A 19,418-nucleotide genomic window follows, 5' to 3' on the forward strand; every position below is an offset into this window, starting at 1 on the left:
CCCAAGAGTGTGGTGTATAGAAGCCAAGGGAAGTGCTTCAATGAGAAATGTCCAATGATAATTTTGTAAAAGTATTAGATAGGATGATAGGGATAGAAGTCAGTGGATTGAGATACAGGAAGAGAGAAGGTGGGACAGCAAATATGGAATTCTGTTTCAAGGACTCTTAATAAAAGTTAGATACAAAGGATGGAGGGTTGGGATGTGTATGATTATTTGTGTGTGTGCATTCTACAGATGGGTGAGACTACATCATATTTATAGGTGAGACATAGGGACAGTAGCAGGGAAGTAATTGAAAACAGGGAGATTAAACTTAACCATGATGGAGAGCCAATCTTGGACAGGAAGTGAGATACTTCTTGATTTAAGATTAAGTAGAAGTTGCTTCTATTCAGTTCAGATATATAAGAGTTAAGTGGGAATATAGTTAAATTTGTAGGGAAGGGAGGAGTGTTAGTTGATAAAGTTCAGACTTGATAGTCCTATATTCTCTGTGAGAAGGAAGCAAGATGTTTAGTTAGTGCTAGGGAAAAGGCTTTATAGAGAATAGTACTGAAGGTTTACAGTAGCTCCTGTTGGAAACAGAAGCAAGCCAGGGCCAAAAGTAAAGGATTTGCTAATTAGCAATGAATGTTTGTAAGTATAAATCTGAAGTAGTATTAATCTACAAGGCTTTGTGATTTTTTTTTTGGAGCTGATTAAGTGTATATGTAGTAAAGGTATTTTTTTTTAAACATGATGGGGTTGATAATTTTCAGAGTAGGTACCTTACAAAGAAATGTGTTAGGTTTTTAATGCATAATTTTTACATTCAAGACATAACTAGAGTGGCTTTTTCTAGCCAGTCAAATGATCAGTAGGATATAAGGAGTCTATGATCCCAAATAAAAAATTTGCAGGAACAATAATCTTAGAGATAATTTCTTTAAAGGCAATATAGAACATCTTTCGCCAGGGGAGTGTGCTGTCTTCCAGTAAAAGTGTGCAACATTCTAGTTAAGATGCCACAAAGTTTTGAACTACTGTAAGTTGTTTTATAAATCCATCATGTATCAGTTTCCTCTGTGATGAACAGAATACTTTTAGAGTTTCATTGGATGTCTATTCATGCCATTATCTTTCAGATATCAACGTGATTATGGGCAAAATTTTATAACTATGATAGCAGATTGTGAGAAGAATCTAGAATGGAGAAAGTTATCCTCATTGATCTTGCATTTTTTTTGTAGAGAATTAAAATTATTTGGTGCTACTAATTCTTGGTCTTCTGATCTAATAAAAATAGATATGAAAATAGATTTATTATTTAACTGTTATGTGTATAATAAGATACCCGTGAATGTTTTAATAGTTTATACCATCAGACTACCAAGTTAAACTATCTTTTGGAAATACTTTCATGAGCTATAAATATTAAATATATTTTCTTTATACAGGGATCAACCTATGAGAATGAAATTGATAATATCAAAGTTATTATTTCAAAAATTAATGAAATTCTGGCTCATAACTCGCCAGTTTTGATTGTTCAAAGATGGATACGTGGTTTCTTAGTTAGGAAAAAAGTGAGGTATGTTTTATTTTCTTCACTATTTGAATATTAAAAGATGATAAAAAGACATTTCTCTAATATATGCTTTTTTGTATTCCCTGTCAAAATGGTACTTTATAGACTATTTAAACTAATTTTTAGGAACACACCACAGATTCTATAGTAATATAATATTCAGCATAATCAAAATTTGATTCTCTTATTTTTTCTTTTAAATTGACCATATAAATAACTAATCATTAAAGTTTTTATTAATCATTGAGTAATTCTGATAGTTATTTTAAATTAAACTTAAAGACATTAGTCAAAAATATATATTACATTTCTCTCATGTAATGGGATATAATAGAAATATAAGCCATGTACAACATGAGAGAAATATAAACCATATATATATATGTATGTATATATATATATATGAGGATTTTGCATTTTGTTTGAATATGAAGATAGTTTTGCCAAAACATCTGGTACCACATCAGTCTACATTACCCTTTGATTAATGCTTTTTCCTCTCTCTTTGTTCCTTACATCCCTTTCGGGTAGCTGACATTTTACAAACAGAGGAAAACTTTTCCTATAAGAATCTCTTAACATTGTACTTGGGGAGATAAGATAGGATACTCTGTCATCAATTTATTTTAGTCATGACAAACATCAAACATATGAAAAAAGAAATGAACATTCTCTTATAGTTTATTCTCAGATACTAAATGGGAGAATTCATAAGATAGAAATAGAACATGGCCCTGAAATATAGGTAGGATTAAATAGATCTGGAGCTGGCAAATAGACATTCCCTGAGAAAGAAAGATTAGGACATTTCACTGAAATGATATTCAACATTCTGTGGTAAGACAGAGGGTATGTTCTTATGTGTTAGCCTGCATGTGCTAAATCATAGATGGCAATAGCCCTGACTAAGAGAGATAGTATGAGAGAAAAAAACTGAACATAATATAGTGCCTGCAACTTTTGAGGATGAGGTTCCATATACTTTTCAAACCAAGGTCAAAGTGTGAGAGAGAGTGGGTTCATCAGTGGGGGAAAAGTAAAGTGATTTGGAATAAAAGATGTGAAAAGAATCAGGCAATTGCTAACAGGTACGTATTTATTTAAAATATTATTTCTATCTCATATGTTCCATTTAAATTAAGTATGCATTTTCTGTGAAATAAACATCTAATTAAAGGGATTTGTCTTTAGTTTATGCCCCTGGGACTGAGTTTTTCTCTCTTAGAATCAAATTTCCTTTGATATTCCTGTAACATGAGATAAAAACTTTGTACATGGAAACAATATCTGAAAATTCAGCATGCATGAAAAGAATTTGAATGAGCTTTGTGGAGAGAAATGTCAGTAGTAATAATATGTCACAGTGGTTCAATACAGACTGACTTGAATTCTTTTTCTCTTTAAAATGCTGTTCCATTAGGCACATTACTTAACTACTCTGGGCCTGAATTTCCTCATATGTTACATGGTAGAGAGCAGGGACTAATAGCAGTACTTAGTTCGCTGCTTGCTTATGAGAATTGAGATCATGAATATAAAGCACATAGCATCTGGCAAATGTGGATATTACATTCTTATTAGCTGCTATTTAAAAAATATTATTATTGCTGTTCTTCTACCTTATGCTCTCTGCATTATATGATTTTATGGGAAACTTACTCTTTCCTTGGATTTCTTGCTCCTTTCCAATTACATTTACCACAGCATGCGCAGAGCAATCTTTCAAAATTATAAACCTAATCTTATTCACCAACCTAAAAATCCTCAAGTTGCTCTCAATTTGTTTAGGGAAAACTATTGTGATATTTGCCCCTGCAATGTTTATCACATACTTTCATTATCAACACTTACAATACTGAATTGAAGTTGTCTGCATAATTATCTGTATCTCCAAATGTACTACATACTCTGTATCTATAGTATATAACAGAGTGCTTGACACATGTTAAATGCTCAAAAAATATTTGCTGAATTGATGAATATATTAATAAATAGAGAGACTGTGCAAGGTAGAATAAGAAAAGTATTTCTGGATTCATTTGTGGAAAAGCAAAAACAGGAACATCTAAGAAACATGCAAAACTGCCCTGAGAGGTGCCTGTGGATTCCTCCAACCTAAAGCTCCAAATTAGTAGTCCTCTCATATGTCTATTTCTAGCAATAAGAAATGTCTCCCTAGGTGCAAATATTTTGTACTCTGCTGGAAATTTGTTCACTTAAACTGGTTGTAATTTTATATACAGCCTTGAAGTACTGTCTAAATTTAGAAAATTATTATGATTAATGCTGTTATCTTTTTTTAACATCTTTATTGCTTTAAAATGTTGTGTTAGCTTCTGCTATATAACAAAATGAATCAGTTATATGTATATGGGGATATATGTATACATGATGCTGTATCTTTTGAAGTGGTATTATTCTAATATAAATGATATGGTACAAGGGAGGCATACTTTTATTCTTAGAATGAAATATTAGGATCAGATTGGCAGCCTCCTAAACCTAAGTAAGGGTAACTACACTGAGGTCACAAGGAGGATTATTAGTTGGGTCAATGGGATGTAAAAAAAGGTAAAAGAATGGAAACAAACATTTATTGAATGTGTGGTGTATGCAAATTGGTATGCAAATACCATGTTAGGTATTTTAATCCACTTTATATCATTTAGTACAGCAGAGCTTTTGAGTTTGTCCTGCATTTTCTATCTTATGGATGAAGAATTAAGAATTTAAACTTGGTTGAGAGGTTGGGATATGTATCCAGTGGCAGACAGCTATGGTGTATTGGATATTTGTGGTCAGTTATAAAGAGATGAAACGGCGTATGTTAAATCTACAAGTGTTACGTTCTTTTGTTTAACATAGCCCAAACTCTGTGCTCTTTTTACTTCTATTTCTGAAGACCTGGAAACAGCTATTTTCCAAAGAGCCCTAGTATTTTTAGTAGGGAATGGTATTTAGGAACCAAGGTCTGGGCACTAAATGTGTTCATTGCTACTGGAGTGTCATGGTTCTTAGGCTGTTTCAGCAGACAGAATAGAAAATGGATTTTTTAAATCATAAATTCAAATTTCTAATGCTAATCCAACACAGAAGGTTCTTCACTGCCTTCTTCTTTCCATATTACACTTCCCTTCTTCCACCATGTGAATTCTGGTTGCTAACATTATCAGTAATGTTACTCATTAGCTGAATGCTAATAAACACAAAATAGTTTCAGGATTACTATACATAAACTACTATCAACAAGAAACATTTAATAAAGTTAAAACGTGTTAAAGGATTTTTTTGTCTTTAGATTGGAGATATATAGTTAAAATAATTGTTTTTTAAAAAATAATTGTTGAATGGGTACTTAGTATAATCATAGTATATTAGTTCCTTATCTAATGATTTTATTTCTTTTTAATTTTTAAAATCTTTCTTATTTTCATCTTCCATTTCTCTTAGGGTATTTTCTGTTATGTTCATTATAATTATCCTTCTCCTAGGTTAGTATTTATTTATAAAATGAGTTTTAAATGTCTTATTCTGAGCCCTATCATTGCATTTCTAAATTAGTCTAATTCTAGTTTATGTGGTCTTGTATGTCTTTTATAATTTTCTTGATACCTTTTAGTTTACTTTTTAAAATAAGACTATTTTATTTTAGAGTAGTTTCAGTTACACAGAAAAATTAAGCAGGAGGTACAGAGATTTCCATTATACTCCCAGCCCCTGCCCATGCATAGCCTCCCCCATTATAAACATTCCCTATCAGAGTGGTACATTTTTTTTTTTAAATTGATGAACTTACACTGACATACCATAATCACCCAAAATCTATAGTTTACAGTAAACTCTTCGTATTGAACATTCTGTGAGTTTGGACAAATGTACAATGACATATATCCATCATTATGGAATCACATTGTTTACTTTTACTGCCCCCTAAAATCCTCAGTCCTCTGCCTAGTCACCCCTATCCCCCTCTCTAACTCTGTCAACCACTCATCTTTTTATTGTCTCCATAGTTTTGCCTATTCCAGAATGTCATATAGTTAGAATCATATAGTATATACCCTTTTCAGATTGGCTTCTTTCATTTAGTAACATGGATTTAAGATTCCTCTGTGTATTTTCATAGCTTGATAAGATAATTTCATTTTAGAGCTGAATAATACTACATTGTCTGGATGTACCAGTTTCTTTATTCATATACCTACTGAAAGATGTGTTGATTACTTCCATATTTTAGCATTTATTAATAAACCTGCTATAAACATCAATGTGCAGGTTTTTTTGTGGACAGTTTTCTGCATCTTTGGATAAATACCAAGGAGCACAATTGCTGGATTGTATGGTAAGATTTTGTTTAGTTTTATAAGAAATTGCCAAACTCTTTTCCAGTGGCTATACTATTTGCATGCCCACCAGCAATGAATGGGAGTTCCTATTGCTCCACATCTTCACCAGCATTTGGTGTTATTGTTCTGGATTTTGGCATGTGTGGTGGTATCTTATTGTTGTTTTAATTTGTATTTCACTGGTGATATATAATGTGGAGCATCTTTGCATATGCTTATTTGTCATCTATATATCTTTTTGGTGAGATGTCTGTTAAGGTATTGGCTTTTTAAAAAAAATGAGTTCTTTGTTTACTTCTTGTTGAGTTTTTTTTTTTTCTTGTTGAGTTTTAAGAGTTCTTTGTATATTTTGAATAACAGTTCTTTTATAGATGCCTTTTTCAAAAATTTGCTCCTAGTCTATAGCTCATATTCTCATTCTTGTAACTTTGTCTTTTGTGGAGCAGAAGGTTTTTAATTTTAATGAAGCCGAGCTTGTCAATTCTTTCTTTCATGGATTATGTCTTTGGTGTTACATCTAAAAAGTCATTGTCATACCCAAGGTCATCTAGGTTTTCTCCTATGTTATCTTCTAGGAGTTTTATAATTTTGCACTTTACATTTATGTAATAGATCCATTTTCGAGTTAATTTTCATGAAAGGAGTAATTTCTGTGTCTAGTTTTTTTGTGTATTCATTTTCTGCACATGACTATTTTAACATCATTGGTTGAAAAGACTATCTTTGCTCCATTGTATGGCCTTTGTTCCTTCATCAAAGATCAGTTGACTATATTTCTGTCTATTTCTGAGTTCTCTGTTCTGTTCCATTGATATATTCTTTTGCCAGTACCACAATGTCTTGATTACTGTAGCTTTATAGTAATCTCGAAGTTGGGTGGTATCTCAGTCCTCTAATTTGTCCTTTTCCTTCAATTGTCTCAGCTATTCTGGATTTTGTACCTCTCAATAGAAACTTTAGAATCAGTTTGTCAATACCTACACAATAACATGCTGGTATTCTGATTGGTATTGCACTGAATATATAGATAAGTTGAGAAGAACTGATATCTTGTCTATATAAAATCTTCCAATCCATGAACATGGAATATCTCCTATTTATTTAGTTATTTGCTTTTGTTCCTCAGATTTTTTTTAACATCTTTATTGGAGTATAATTGCTTTACAATTGTGTGTTAGTTTCTGCTTTATAACAAAGTGAATCAGCGATACATATACATATATCCGCATATAGAAAAGTTTTTAAAAAGTTCTCCTTGGGGCTTCCCTGGTGGTGCAGTGGTTGAGAGTCCGCCTGCCGATGCAGGGGACACGGGTTTGTGCCCCAGTCCGGGAAGATCCAACATGCCGCGGAGCGGCTGGGCCCGTGAGCCATGACTGCTGAGCCTGCACGTCCGGAGCCTGTGCTCCGCAACGGGAGAGGCCACAACAGTGAGAGGCCCGCATACCGCAAAAAAAAAAAATTCTCCTTGTGCCTAAGAAAATAATATACCTTATTGTGGATAGTTACAAAAATATAGAAAGCTACAAAGTTAGATTAAAATTTCCCTTACCTTATCATGCAGTGATAACCACTTTTTTCCCCCATTTTTAATTATTTTTTAACATCTTTACTGTAGTATAATTGCGTTTTTTTTTTAACATCTTTATTAGAGTATAATTGCTTTACAATGGTGTGTCAGTTTCTGCTTTATGACAAAGTGAATCAGTTATACATATACATATGTCCCCATATCTCCCCCCTCTTGTGTCTCCCTCCCAACCTCCCTATCCCACCCCTCTAGGTGGTCACAAAGCACCAAGCTGATCTCCCTGTGCTATGCGGCTGCTTCCCACTAGCTATCTGTTTCGGTAGTGTATATATGTCCATGCCACTCTCTCACTTTGTCCCAGCTTAATCTTCCCCCGCACCATATCCTCAAGTCCATTCTCTACTAGGTCTGCATCTTTATTCCCATCTTGCCCCTAGGTTCTTCTATTTTCTTTTATTTTTTTTTTCTTTTTAGATTCCATATATATGTGTTAGCATACGGTATTTGTTTTTATCTTTCTGACTTACTGCACTCTATATGACAGTCTTTAGGTCCATCCACCTCACTACAAATAACTCAGTTTCGTTCCTTTTTATGGCTGAGTAATATTCCATTGTATATATGTGCCACATCTTCTTTATCCTTTCATCTGTTGATGGACATTTAGTTTGCTTCCACATCCTGGCTATTGTAAATAGGGCTGCAATGAACATTGTGGTACATAACTCTTTTTCAATTATGATTTTCTCAGTGTATATGCCCAGTAGTGGGATTGCTGGGTCGTATGGTAGTTCTATTTGTAGTTTTTTAAGGAACCTCCATAATGTTCTCTATAGTGGCTCTATCAATTTACATTCCCACCAACAGTGCAAGAGGGTTCCCTTTTCTCCACACCCTCTCCAGCATTTATTGTTTGTAGATTTTTTGATGATGACCATTCTGACTGCTGTGAGATGATATCTCATTATAGTTTTGATTTGCATTTCTCTAATGATTAATGATGTTAAGCATTCTTTCATGTGTCTGTTGGCGATCTGTATATCTTCTTTGGAGAAATGTCTATTTAGGTCTTCTGCCCATTTTTGGATTGGGTTGTTTGTTTTTATGATATTGAGCTGCATGAGCTGCTTGTAAATTTTGGAGATTCATCCTTTGTCAGTTGCTTAATTTGCAAATATTTTCTCCCACTCTGAGGGTTGTCTTTTCGTTTTGTTTCCTTTGCTGTGCAAAAGCTTTTAAATTTCATTAGGTCCCTTTTGTTTGTTTTTGTTTCTATTTCCATTTCTCTAGGAGGTGGGTCAAAAAGGATCTTGCTGTGATTTATGTCATGGAGTGTTCCTATGATTTTCTTTAAGGGTTTTATAGTGTCTGGCCTTACATTTAGGTCTTTAATCCATTTTGAGTTTACTTTTGTGTACAGTGTTAGAGAGTGTTCTAATTTCATTCTTTTACATGTAGCTGTCCAGTTTTCCCAGCACCACTTATTGAAGAGGCTGTCATTTCTCCACTGTATATTCTTCCCTCCTTTATCAAAGATAAGGTGACCATATGTGCATGGGTTTATCTCTGGACTTTCTATCCTGTTCCATTGATCTGTATTTCTGTTTTTGTGCTAGTACCATACTGTCTTGATTACTGTAGCTTTGTAGTATAGTCTGAAGTCAGGGAGCCTGATTCCTCCAGCTCCATTTTTCTTTCTCAAGTTTGCTTTGGCTATTTCAGGTTTTTGGGGTTTCCATACAAATTGTGAAATTTTTGGTCTAGTTCTGTGAAAAATGCCATTGGTAATTTGATAGGGATTGCATTGAATCTGTAGATTGCTTTGGGTAGTATAGTCATTTTCACAATGTTGATTCTTCCAAACCAGGAACATGGTATACCTCTCCATCTATTTGTATCATCTTTAATTTCTTTGATCAGTGTCATAATTTTCTGCATACAGGTCTTTTGTCTCCTTAGATAGGTTTATTCCTAGGTATTTTATTCTCTTTGTTGCCATGGTAAATGGGAGTGTTTCCTTAACTTCTCTTTCAGATTTTTCATCATTCGTATATAGGAATGCAAAAGATTTATGTGCATTAATTTTGTGTCCTGCTACTTTACCAAATTCATTGATTAGCTCTAGTAGTTTTCTGGTAGCATCTTTAGGATTCTCTATGTAGAGTATCATGTCATGTGCAACCAGTGACAGCTTTACTTCTTCTTTTCCAATTTGAATTGCTTTTATTTCTTTTTCTTCTCTGATTGCTGTGGCTAAAACTTCCAAAACTATGTTAAATAATAGTCATGAGAGTGAGCAACCTTGTCTTGTTCCTTGTCTTGTTCCTGAAATGCTTTCAGTTTTTCACCATTGAGGATGATGTTGGCTGTGGGTTTCTCATATATGGCCTTTATTATGTTGAAGTAAGTTCCCTCTATGCCTACTTTCTGGAGGGCATATCTGGAACGCATATCATAAATTAGTTCCCTCTATGCCTACTTTCTGGAGGGCATATCTGGAGGGCATATCATAAATTGGTGTTTAATTTTGTCAAAAGCTTTTTCTGCATCTGTTGAGATGATCATACGGTTTTTATTCTTCAGTTTCTTAATATGGTGTACCACATTGACTGATTCATGTATATTGAAGAATCCTTGCATTCCTGGGATAAACCCCACTGTATCATGGTTATGATCCTTTTAATGTGCCGTTGGATTCTGTTTCCTAGTATTTTGTTGAGGATTTTTGCATCCATGTTCATCAGTGATATTGGCCTGTAGGTTTCTTTTTTGATATCTTTGTCTGGTTTTTGTATCAGGGTTATAGTGGCCTCGTAGAATGAGTTTGGGAGTGTTCTTCCCTCTGCTGTCTTTTAGAGGGGTTTGAGAACAATAGGTATTGCTCTTCTCTAAATATTTGATAGAATTTGCATGTGAAGCCATCTGGTCCTGGGCTTTTGTTTGTTGGAAGATTTTTAATCACAGTTTCAATTTCAGTGCTTCTGATTGGTCTGTTCGTATTTTCTATTTCTTCCTGGTTCAGTCTCAGAAGGTTGTGCATTTCTAAGAATTTGTCCATTTCTTCCAGGTTGTCCACTTTATTGGCATACAGTTGCTTGTCGTAATCTCTCATGATCCTTTGTATTTCTGCAGTGTCAGTTGTTACTTCTCCTTTTTCATTTCTAATTTTATTGATTTGAGTCTTCTCCCTTTTTTTCTTGTTGAGTCTGGCTAATGGTTTATCCATTTTTTTTATCTTCTCAAAGAACCAGCTTTTAGTTTTATTGATCTTTGCTGTTATTTCCTTCATTTCTTTTTCATTTATTTCTGATCTGATCTTTATGATTTCTTTCCTTCTGCTACCTTTGGGGTTGTTTTGTTCTTCTTCTCTAATTGCTTTAGGTGTAAGTTTAGGTTGTTTATTTGAGAGGTTTCTTGTTTCTTAAGGTAGGATTGTATTGCTATACACTTCACTCTTAGAACTGCTTTTGCTGCATCCCGTAAGTTTTGGGTCGTCATGTCATTTGTTTCTAAGTATTTTTTGATTTCATCGTGGATTTCTTCAGTGATCTCTTGGTTATTAAGTAGTGTATTTTTAAACCTCCATGTATTTATATTTTTTACAGATTTTTTTCCAATAATTGATATCTAGTCTCATACCATTGTGGTCAGAAAAGATACTTGATATGATTTCAATTTTCTTAAATTTACCAAGGCTTGATTTTTGTTGCAAGATATCACGTATCCTGGAGAATGTTCCATGAGCACTTGAGAAGAAAGTGTATTCTGTTGTTTTTGGATGGAGTGTCCTATTAATATCAATTAAGTCCATCTTGTTTAATGTATTGTTTAAAGCTTGTGTTTCCTTATTTATTTTCATTTTGGATGATCTGTCCATTGGTGAAAGTGGGGTGTTAAAGTCCCCTACTATGATTGTGTTACTGTTGCTTTCCCTTTTATGGCTGTTTGCATTTGCCTTAGGGATTGAGGTGCTCTTATGTTGGGTGCATAAATATTTACAATTGTTATATCTTTTTCTTGGATTGACCCCTTGATCATTCTGTAGTGTCATTCTTTGTCTCTTGTAACAGTCTTTTTATAATGTGTATTTTGTGTGATATGAGAATTGCTACTCCAGCTTTCTTTTGATTTCCATTTCATGGAATATCTTTTTCCATTCCCTCACTTTCAGTCTGTCTGTGTCCCTAGGTCTGAAGTGGGTCTCTTGTAGACAGCATATATATGGGTCTTGTGTTTGTATCCATTCAGCCAGTCTATGTTGGAGCATTTAATCTATTTACATTTACAGTAATTATTGATATGTATGTTCCTATTACCATTTTCTTAATTGTTTTGGGTTTGTTATTGAAGGTCTTTTCTTTCTCTTGTGTTTCCTGCCTACAGAAGTTCCTTTAGTATTTGTTGTAAAGCTGGTTTAGTGGTGCTGAATTCTCTTACATTTTGCTTGTCTGTAAAGGTTTTGATTTCTTCGTCGAATCTGAATGAGATCCCTGCTGGGTAGAGTAATCTTGGTTGTAGGTTTTTCCCTTCCATCACTTTAAATATGTCCTGCCAGTCCCTTCTGTCTTGCAGAGTTTCTGCTGAAAGATCAGCTGTTAACCTTATGGGGATTCCCTTGTATGTTATTTGTTGTTTTTCCCTTGCTACTTTACATATTTTTTCTTTGTATTTAATTTTTGATAGTTTGATTAATCGGTGTCATGGCGTGTTTCTTCTTGGATTTATCCTGTATGGGACTCTCTGCCCTTCCTGGACTTGGTTAACTATTTCCTTTCCCATATTCAGGAAGTTTTCAACTATAATCTCTTCAGATAGTTTCTCAGTCCCTTTCTTTTTCTCTTTTTCTTCTGAGTCCCCTATAGTTCGAATGTTGATGTGTTTAATGTTGTCCTTGAGGTCTCTGAGACTGTCCTCAATTCTTTTCATTCTTTTTTCTTTATTCCTCTCTGCGGTAGTTATTTCCACTATTTTATCTTCCTGGTCACTTATCCATTCTTCTGCCTCAGTTATTCTGCTATTGATTCATTCTAGAGAATTCTTAATTTCATTTATTGTGTTGTTTATCATTATTTGTTTGCTCTTTAGTTCTTCTAGGTCCTTGTTAAATGTTTCTTGCATTTTGTCCATTCTATTTCCAAGATTTTGTATCATCTTTACTATCATTATTCTGAATTCTTCTTCAGGTAGACTGACTATTTCCTCTTCATTTGTTTTGTCTGGTGGGTTTTTGCCTTGGTCCTTCATCTGCTGTGTGTTTCTCTGTGTTCTCATTTTGCTTAACTTCATGTGTTTGGGGTCTCCTTTTTGCAGTCTGCAAGTTCGTAGTTCCCGTTGTTTTTGGTGTCTTCCCCCAGGGGCTATGTTGGTTCAGTGGGTTGTTTAGGCTTCCTGGTGGAGGGCACTAGTGCCTGTGTTCTGGTGGATGAGGCTGGATCTTGTCTTTCTTTTGGTCAGTTCCACGGCCGGTGGTGTGTTTTAGGGTGTCTGTGACCTTATTATGCTTTAAGGCAGACTTTCTGCTAGTGGGTGGGGTTGTGTTCCCATCCTTGTAATTGTTTGGCATAGGTGTTCAGCACTGTAGCTTGCTGGTCATTTAGTGGAGCTGGGTCTTGGCGTTGAGATGGAGATCTCTTGAATATTTTTGCTGTTTGATATTACGTGGAGCTGGGTAGTTTCTAGTGAACCAGTGTCCTGAACTCAGCTCTCCCACCTCAGAGGCACAGGCCTGACAGCCGGACAGAGCACCACGACCCTGTCAGCCACATTGAAAAAGCGAAAAAGGAAAAATATATATTTATATATATTGTTGCTCCCAAAGTCCACTGCCTCAATTTAGGATGATTCGTTGTCTATTCAGGTGTTCCACAGATGTGGGGTACATCAAGTTGATTGTGGAGATATAATCCGCTGCTCCTGAGGCTGCTGGGAGAAATTTCCCTTTCTCTTCTTTGTTCACACATCTCCTGGGGCTCAGCTTTGGATTTGGCCCCACCTCTGTGTGTAGGTCACCTGAGGGCATCTGTTCCTGCTCAGACAGGATGGGGTTAAAGGAGAAGCTGATTATGGGGCTCTGGCTCACTCAGGCAGGGGGGAGGGTTGGGTACAGAACGTGGGGCAAGCCTGTGTTAGGAGAGGCCAGCGTGACGTTGCAACAGCCTGTGGTGCTCCGTGTGTTCTCCCGGGAAAATTGTCCCTGGATCACGGGACCCTGGCAGTGGCGGGCTGCACAGACTTCAGGGAGGGGAGATGTTGATAGTGACCTGTGCTTGCACACAGGCTTCTTATTGGCTGCAGCAGCAGCCTTGGCGTCTCATGCTCACCTCTGAGATCCGCGCTGATTGCCGTGGTTCACGCCCGTCTCTGGAGCTCGTTTAAGCGGTGCCCTGTATCCCTTCCCCTCGTGCACCCCGAAACACAGAGGCAAGAAAAAGTCTATTTCTTCTTCGACAGTTCCATACTTTTTCCTGGACTCCCTCCTGGCTAGCTGTGGCGCACTAGCCCCCTTCAGGCTGTGTTCTCACAGGCAACCCCAGTCCTCTCCCTGGGATCCGACCTCCAAAGCTGGAGCCTCAGCTCCCAGCCCCCACCCGCCCCAGCGGGTGAGCAGAAAAGCCTTTCAGGCTGGTGAGTGCTGATTGGCACTGATCCTCTGTGCGGGAATCTCTTTGCCTTGCCCTCTGCAAGGCAAAGGGCTTGTAGTGCTCTCTGCTGTGACTCCGAAGCTTCCCCCCTGCCATCCACTGTCTCTGCCAGTGAAGGGGCTTCCTAGTGTGTGGAAGCTTTTCCTCCTTCCCAGAGGGGCAGATCCCATCCCTATTCTTTTGTCTCTGTTTTTCCTTTTTTCTTTTGCCCTACCCAGATACGTGGGGGAGTTTCTTGGCTTTTGAGAGGTCTGAGTTCTTCTGCCAGTGTTCAGTAGGTGTTATAGGAGTTGTTCCACATGTAGATGTATTTCTGATGTATTTGTGGGGAGAAAGGTGATCTCCATGTCTTACTCTTCCACCATCTTGAAGGTTTCCTCTTTCTACATCATATTTTATATTTTTTTGTTTTCTGTATCCCTTAACTCCTTATTGTGGATATAGATAAATTTACTACTTTTCTCTTTTAACCTTCCTACTAGCTTTATAAGTGCTTGGTTCACTACTTTTATTGCATGTTTGCCTTTACTGATAACATTCTTCCTTTCATAATTTTCATATTTCTAGTCCTGGTCTTTTCTGCTTAGAAAAGATCCTTTAACATTTCTTTTAAAACTGGTTTGGTGATATTGAACTTTTTTAGCTTTTGCTTGTCTGCAAAAACTTTTTATCTTTTCTTCAAATCTGAATAAAGTCTTGACAGGTAGAGTTTTCTTGGTTGTAGGGGTTTTCCTTTTATCACTTTGAATATATTGTGCTACCCTCTTCTGCCCTGCAAAGTTTTTGATGAAAAGTCAGCTGACAGTTTAATGGGAGTTCCCTTTTACTTCACTAGTTGCTTTTCTCTTGCTGCTTTTAGGATTGTCTCTCTGTCTTTAATTTTAGCAATTTTAACTATAATGTGTCTTGTTGTGGACCTCCTTGGATTCTCCTTATTTGGGACTCTGTGTTCTTCCTGGACCTGGATGTCTGTTTTCTTTCCCAAGTTAGGGAAATTTTCAACAATTATTTTTTTCAAATAAGTTCTCTGCCCTTTTCTCTATCTCTTTGCCTTCTGGGACCCTTATAATGGGAAAGTTATTATGCTTTATTTTTCCCAGAGTTCTCTTAACTATCCTCATTTTTTAAACTTCTTTTTTCCCCTTATTTTCTATTTAGCTTGGGTGATTTCCACTACTCTGTCTTTCAGTTTGCTGATCTGTTCCTCTGTGTCACTTAATCTACTGTTGATTTCTTCTAGTGTATTTTTTTTTTTTTCGGTACGCGGGCCTCTCACTGTTGTGGCCTCTCCCGCTGTGGAGCACAGGCTCTGGACGCACAGGCTCAGCGGCCATGGCTCATGGGCCCAGCCGCTCCGCGGCACGTGGGATCTTCCCGGACCGGGGCATGAACCTGTGTCCCCTGCATCAGCAGGCGGACTCTCAACCACTGCGCCACCAGGGAAGCCCTCTTCTAGTGTATTTTTACTTTTAGTTATTTTATTCTCCAGCTAGGTTTGGTTCTTTATGTTTTCCAAATCCTCATTAAAATTCTCACCATGTTCATCCATTCTTTTCTCAAGTTTGTTGAGCATCGTTATGATCATTACCTTGAATTCCTCAAGGTAGATTGCTTATTTCCATTCCATTTAATTCTTTTTCTGAGGTTCTGCCTTGTTCCTTTGTTTGGAACATATTCTTTTGTCTCCTCATTTTGCCTAATTCTCTGTGTTTATTTCTATTTATTAGGTTGATTACATTTCCCAATCTTGGAGAAGTGGCCTTATGTGGGAGAAGTCCTATGGGGCCCAGCAGCATACTCTCCTCTGGTCACCAGAGCTATATGCTCTAGGGGATGTCCCCTATGTGGGTTGCATGGGCCCTTCTAATGTGGTGGGGCTGACTACTATAGGTGTGCTGGCAGTTGGGGCTGGCACACGTAATAATAGGCTAGAGGGAGGACTTCATAATGGCTCTTGCCAGTGTTAATGTCCTTGTGGTAGAATGACCTCCCCAAAATGGCTACTGCCGGAGTCTTTGTCCCCATAAGGAATTCCAGTTGCCTCCTGCCTCTCTGGGAGGATCTCTAAGGTCAGTTAGTGGATCTGACCAAGCTCTTTTCAAATTACTGTGTTTGCACTGGCACTCAGAGCAATGTGTCTCTGTTTCCTACAGAGCAGAGTCTCTGTTTCCTACAGCCTTCAAGCTCTCCCATATGCAAGCCCCACTGGCCTTCAAAGCCAGACATTCTGGGGAATCATCTTTCCAGTGCAGGACCCATGGGCTAGGGAGTCCAATGTGGAGCTTGGACCCCTTGCTCCTTGGGGACAACCTCTGAAGTTGTTATTATCTTCTTATTTGTCAGTTACCTACTGGGGTTGGGGGTCTTGATTATATCACAGCTCTGCCCCTCCTACCCATCTCATTATGGTTGCTTCTTTATATCTTTAGTTGTAGAAAAACTTTTTTGCTAGTCTTTAGGTTGTTGTTATAGATAATTGCTCTATCAATAGTTGTAATTTTGGTGTGCCTGTGGGAAGAGGTGAGCTTAGGATCTTCCTACTCCATCTTGGCAACACACTGCAACCTCTGTTTTTAAATTTGTGCATTTAGACTATTAACTTTATAGTGATAATTGATACAGTTTGATTAATATCTGTCATATCCATTACTGTTTTTTATTTGTTGCCATTGTTTTCCTATTTTACATTCCACTTTTTTCTTCCTTTTGTGGTTTTAATTGAGCATTTTATATGATTCCATTTTCTCTCCTTTCTTCGCATATTGGTTACCACTTTCTTCGTGTTTGCCCTAGAGATTGCAATATACATATATAGCTAATCCAAGCCCAGTTTCAAACACTATACAATTTCACAGGTAGTATTAGTATCATATAGTAACAGAACAATCCTAATTCCCCCTTCCTGTCCCTTGTACCACTGACTTCAGTTATTTCACTGATACATACATTAGCATTTATATGTATGTATGCTGTATGTAGATGTGTATATATTATATATATATACATAATTGAATATATTGATGCTATTGTTTTCTACAAACTGTTACCTCTTAAGTATAAGAAAAATAAAGATTTTATTTTAACTTCACTTATTCCTTCTTTGATTCTCCTCCTTACTCTTTGTAAATGCAAGATAATGACTTATTTTTTTTCTCTCTAAAGAACTTCTTTTAACATTTCTTATACAGCAGTACTGGCAAAAAAATTCCCTAGGTTTTTGTCTTTATTTATTTTTCACTTTGAAAGATAATTTCATAGGGAATAGAATTGTAGGTTAGCAGATTTTTTCTCTCAATACTTTAAACATGTCACCCCATTTTCTTCTTGCTTGCATGATGTCTGTGAAGAAGTCATATATACTTCTTATCTTTATTCCTCTATAGGTAAGATTTTTCTCCCTTGACTTCTTTCTGATATGCTTTAGTCTGAAAATGATGTAAAGTTTCAGCATTTTTCCTGCTTTGTAAACTCTGATCTTCCTGGATCTGTGGTTTGTTGTCTGGCTTTAATTTGGAGAAATTCTCCATCATTATAGTTTCAAATATTTCTTCTTTTCATTTATCTCTTCTCCTTCTGGTATTTCCATCACAGGTATGTTGCACCTTTATAGTTCCATAGCCTTTGCATATCCTATCCTGCTTTTTTTGTCTTTGTTCTCTTTGCTTTTTTTTCAAGTATTCTACTGATGTTCTTTCCTTAGCCATATCCAATCTAGTAATAAGCCCACTGTAGACATATTCATTTCTGTTGCAGTGTTTTGATCTCTAGCATTTCTTTTTGATTCTATCTTAGTTGTTTTCTCTCTCTGCTTACATTGCCCATCTATTCTTGTAAGCTGTGTGGTTTATCCATTAGAGCCTTTAGCATATTATTCATAATTGTTTTAAAAGTTCTGGTCTGATAATTCCAACTTCCCTGCCATGTGTTTCTGATCATTGTTCAGTTTCTTTAAATTGTGCTTTTTTTTCCTTTTGGTATGCCTTGTCATTTTTTTTCTGATAGCTCGACATTATGTACCCGGTAAAAGGAACTGTTGAAAATCGGTCTTGGTTACTGATGCTGAGGTGTGGGGAGGGGTAGCATTCTATACTCTTATGATTAAGTTTTAGACTTGTAGTGAGTCTGTGAATGTGAACTATAAACTGACAAGAGCTTCTCATTTTTTTTCTCCCCCCTTTGGTGTGACTGGATTGCTAGAGTGAGCTGGAGTTTAGTACAGCTGACCCGTGAACAACATGGGTTTGAAATGCATGGGTCCACTTATACACAGATTTCTTTCAATAAATACTTACTCCAGTACTACATGATCTAATGTTTGTTGAATCTGTAGATGTGGAACCGTGGATATGGAGGTTTGACTTTATAAAGTTATATGTGGATTTTTGACTGTGTGAGAGGTTGATGCTTCTAACCGCCATGTTGTTCAAGGTTCAACTCTATTTCCTTTCTCTCATGTGGAAGGCTTGGGCCAGTTGCAGTTGGGTTTTCCCTTCTCCCAGGTCAGTTAGGCTCTGATAATACCCCAGTAGGTTAGGCTGTAGTTAATTACATTCACCTGAGGTCAGGCCTTGTTTAAAAAGAACAGAGTGCTCTGATATATTTCAAATTGTTTCATTTTCCCCTCCCACTTTTGGAAGCACAAGGAGATTTTTCTCTGATGTTTACTGTGGGAATCTGGTGGAACTCCTGGAGGTAAATCTCACAGTGCTGTGGCAGTCTCCTTATGACTGAGTACCCCTGGAGTTTTAAACTCTCAGTGTTGTGCACACTGAGCCTCCAGCAATTTGTCAATGACAGTTCAGATTTTCCTACATTGTCACTGGTTTTGGTGGCAGTTTCCTCTTATGACTGTTTGCTCAGGTAATCTGTGATGATTTATATTCACCCGTCTCTCAAATCTTTAAGGCAACAGTGTGCCCTGTGTTCTCCTCTGTCTTAGAGATCCAAGAAATGTCATTGGTTTTTCAATCTATTCAGCTTTTTAGTTGTTGTTAGGACAGAATGACAGTTTCCAAGCTCCTAATATGCAGAACTGGACTTAAGTTTATTTTGAAATAATAGGTTATAGTTTTATCTTTTTTGCAGGCTTCACTGTCTGGCTTGCTTTTATTGTCTGTAGTGATGTTACTTTGCTTCTTGTTGTCTTTTTGCTTTATAATAACTCTATAATCTTTATGGCTTTAGATAGTGATCCTATTGTATTGCCCATTTTATGAGAAATGTTTTTAATCAACTTTAAGAAGCTTTTTTTCAGGTTCTAAAGTCCTTTATTCTGTTCTTGTTTGTTGTGTGTGTGTGTGTGTGTGTGTGTGTGTGTGTGTGTGTGTCGT

General features: G+C 36.5%; 1 protein-coding gene across 1 annotated transcript in view; it reads left to right on the plus strand.

Moving 5' to 3' along the window:
- Positions 1-19,418, plus strand: part of LRRIQ3 (leucine rich repeats and IQ motif containing 3) — a gene marked incomplete at its 5' end in the record, with an annotated part of 214,095 nt that overhangs the window by 37,811 nt on the left and 156,866 nt on the right. Inside the window, one exon of the mRNA XM_082677469.1 lies at positions 1,440-1,573. Coding sequence (XP_082533595.1) covers positions 1,440-1,573 — 134 coding nt within the window. The remainder of the gene's footprint in view (positions 1-1,439; positions 1,574-19,418) is intronic.

The sequence above is a fragment of the Grampus griseus genome, assembly GCF_964374135.1.
Source record: "Grampus griseus genome assembly, chromosome: 1".
NCBI classification, from domain to species: Eukaryota; Metazoa; Chordata; class Mammalia; order Artiodactyla; family Delphinidae; genus Grampus; species Grampus griseus.